The 3,651-nt window shown below is 33.7% G+C and overlaps 1 protein-coding gene across 1 annotated transcript; it reads left to right on the forward strand.

The window, feature by feature from the left end:
• Positions 1-1,746: 1,746 nt before the first annotated feature.
• Positions 1,747-3,400, forward strand: LOC111904670 (clavaminate synthase-like protein At3g21360). The gene is made up of 3 exons (XM_023900410.3): positions 1,747-2,178; positions 2,361-2,614; positions 2,709-3,400. The coding sequence occupies exons 1-3, from the start codon at positions 1,798-1,800 to the stop codon at positions 3,076-3,078; spliced, it is 1,005 nt and encodes a 334-aa protein (XP_023756178.1). The 5' UTR covers positions 1,747-1,797; the 3' UTR covers positions 3,079-3,400.
• Positions 3,401-3,651: the final 251 nt, after the last annotated feature.

Below are 3,651 nucleotides of genomic sequence, written 5' to 3' on the forward strand. Positions count from 1 at the left end.
TGATTATTAAATCTTAAGTTATCAATAACTAACAAACTAGATAAACTGATTAGAAACGAATCACCTCTGATACATTGGTTTAAATTGGATTACTTCTTAAAATCATGGTTAAATTCGTTAATTGTCCAATGAATTTGTTAGTTGGTTACCAAATTCTAATGTGACGAGTTATCTTGATCGGATTTTCTACTACTAATAATTACTGAACAACTAACACCATGATCATGTAATTAGGGAATACATGATTAATTTAATATATATTCGGAATATGAAATATATGACCTAGTGATTTCTCATCAATGGTCGTGACAATCAATTGAAACATAGAATAGGTACATAAACTCTCTAACACAGTAAAAATTACCAATTAATATCACATAACCCTATGATTTGTTCGATCTCTAGTAACTAAAGTCTATAGTGATAAAACAGTTAATATTCAAGTCGATGTAATCAGATTGTTCTTCTAAACTATACATAACTCAGTTGCAAACAATAAAAATCATAACTTTAACATCATAGGTGATGCAATCAATCAAACACAATTAATAACAAAACTAATAAAACCCAAATTATTTATTTCAACGCATATATCGATATTCATCTACTCCAAACAAAAGCAAAAGGTTTTAACACCTAAATTCAGAAAATAAAAAAACAAAAGAAACACAATTGGAATACTAATCGTGATCAGAAAATCAAAGCCAAAAGTTTCTCATCACGAATCTGCCCTTGAATCATTCAAATCTTTGCTCCATATGAGTTTAATGGCCCTCCAGCTGCCTTCTAAACCTTCAAAATCGCAGTTTGGGGGTTTATTTTTGCAGAAACCAAATGATTTTGTAAGATATGTCATTCGGGTTAATTTTTGGACTCAATTTATATGTTTCAGCATCGCCACGGAGTGGAAAAAGACTTGTCAAACTGGGACATTAGGTTTTCGTCACGTACGCAAATTTTTGATTCACCTCGTCCCAAAAATGTCTTTGCCACAACATAGGAACTGGGAATCCGAATTTGGCACCAACACGAAGTTGTCTGAAAATTGTCTAGTTTTCTAAACATCTTGAAACCCTTCAATCGGGGTTACGAGTGCTTAGATATGACCAAAATACTAAAGATGTGTCAATCTGTCCAGCAACATTCATTTTGTGTCTTTTTCAACTTCGGTGTCCCCATTTTGCATCTCAGCTCCAATTTTAACTGTAATTGAACATTTGAAAGCATATTTAATATTATATATCTTAAAAGATAACATTTTTACTCAACTATATTAAAATAATGATATAAAATACATAGTTAAATAAACACATATCATATCCCAAACATATAGATATCAATTACATAATTTTAAAAAATGATTCATGTGATTCATAAAAGACGATTTCACTGTCACATGTTCAAACTTAACAAACAAAAATATACAATGTTAGCCATAAATACAACTTATTAAAAAATTTCAAATTACACAGAATATATTTTAAAGAAAAATTTAAGGACCAAACATATTTTTTTTAAAACCATGTATAACATTTTTGTATTTTTCAAGGTGTGAATAATTTCTTAATAAAATACATTTAAAAAAAATTGTTTTAAGGTTTTTATAGTACGGAACTTGCATAATTTGTTGGTGACTATTTATGAAAATGATGATTTTCTATATTATTAGTTAAAAACATGTTCATTTCTTAAGCATCACACGCGTAAATTTCATGATCATCCCTATATATAGCCCAATGTACGATGCATGCCAAGTATCCCACTCCACTCCACCCCAAACACAAACACACAATCGAAATGGGTTCCGGCAAATTCTTTAGAGAAATAGAATTACCTCAACAAAAACCCGACGGCGATGGTGCTCTCTTCCCGGCGGTGTTAACCCCAATCTCCAACACTGATTTTACTACAAAAGCAAAACTCAGTGGGTTTGAAGAAGCGATTAAAGCTCACAAGCCATGGCTGGAGTCTCTTCTCCAGAAAAGAGGTGCTATCCTCTTCCGAGGCTTCCCTGTTACCTCCACTTCCGACTTCAATGACATTGTCGAAGCTTTTGGCTTCCCCGAAGCCTTCTATGTCGGTGGCCGAGCCCCTAGAACCCAAATTCTCGGCCGGGTTTACACCACCAACGAAGCTCCTCAAGATAAGACAATTCCTTTCCACCACGAGATGGCCTATGTAAATTCCTTATCCATCCAACTTCATTAATTAATTCTCACTTTCTTAGATTTGTAGTATCATGATGCACAAACAAGACGTGATTAATTCATGCATGATACGCAGTCATATTGATTAAAATTTAAAACTTGTGGAATATTTGTTACTAATCTTGAGCTTAATTTATCTTTAATTTGAAACAGGTTCCAGACTACCCATCGAAGTTATTTTTCTTTTGTGAAGAAGCACCACTAGCTGGAGGAGAAACTCCAATAGTTTTAAGCCATATCATATATGATAAGATGAAAGAGAAGCACCCAGAGTTCGTTGCAAAACTAGAGGAGCATGGAGTCATTTATACAAAAATAATGACAGACGATAACCAACAGTCATCCTTCACCGGCAGCGGGTGGAAGTCGGCGTACATGACCACCGACAAGAAAGTAGCAGAAGAAAGGTTTGCATTTCTCTCCATTAACCATTATAATAATTTATTAACGCAAGAAAGAAATTTAAGATCTCGAATTTAAGTTTATGTTGATCCATTATAGGGCGGAGAAGCAAGGAACAAAGTTGGAATGGCTGGAGAATAATTCTGTAAGAACTATCACCGGTCCGGTGCCGGCGGTGAAGTTTGACAAGGGAAGTCAACGGAAAACATGGTTCAATAGTCTGGCAAATAGTTATGGAGGCCCAGCGAACCCTGAACTCTATGATCCGAATAGATCTATTGAGATTGGAAATGGTGAACCTCTTTCGGATGAAGCCATGGCAGACTGTTTGAGAATTTTGGATGAAGAGTGTGTTGCGATTCCTTGGAAGAAAGGTGATGTTATGCTTGTTAATAATTTGATGGTTCTTCACAGCCGCAAGCCACTCATAACGCCACCACGCCGTGTTCTCGTATCCCTTTGCAAGTGAGGGAGATTAAAGATCCGTGAATGATTCAACATTCAAGAAAGAAAGAAAGAGAAGAAAAGCATGGTGTATTTTGCAGCTTTCAATTTGCTCATAAATATTTGTTTTTTTTTTTTTTTTTGGTATTCTTGGTTTGTGTAATACTCTGTTAAAATAAAACAGCATCGATCGATCCTTGTGGGTTGATGCCAGGTGGGTGGAGATGATGATGTAAAATGTTATACGTGGTCCAAAATTCTTCTGTTTGTTTGTGGTGTTATTAATTATGAATGTAATGTAATATCGTCATTGGTGTTTTATAGTAATAAACTATCATTTCATTAAAGTTGCTTATCTTTTCATATCTTGAGTTTCTTGTTATGTTTTTAGATTCTGAAAAGCTCCTTGAGACGACTCATGGTCGTGTACTTTTTTTTATCATGTGGAAAATCCCATAAAAAACTTCAAATATTATCCTTATATTTTAATATTATTTACAATTAATCTATGATTTTTTTTTTGGAACAATAAAGCCCAAAATACTTGTAATTAAAATTAATTTTGAATATTATCTCAGTTACCATTACTTGCATGAAG

This window comes from Lactuca sativa, chromosome 4, assembly GCF_002870075.4.
Source record: "Lactuca sativa cultivar Salinas chromosome 4, Lsat_Salinas_v11, whole genome shotgun sequence".
Taxonomy (NCBI): domain Eukaryota; kingdom Viridiplantae; phylum Streptophyta; class Magnoliopsida; order Asterales; family Asteraceae; genus Lactuca; species Lactuca sativa.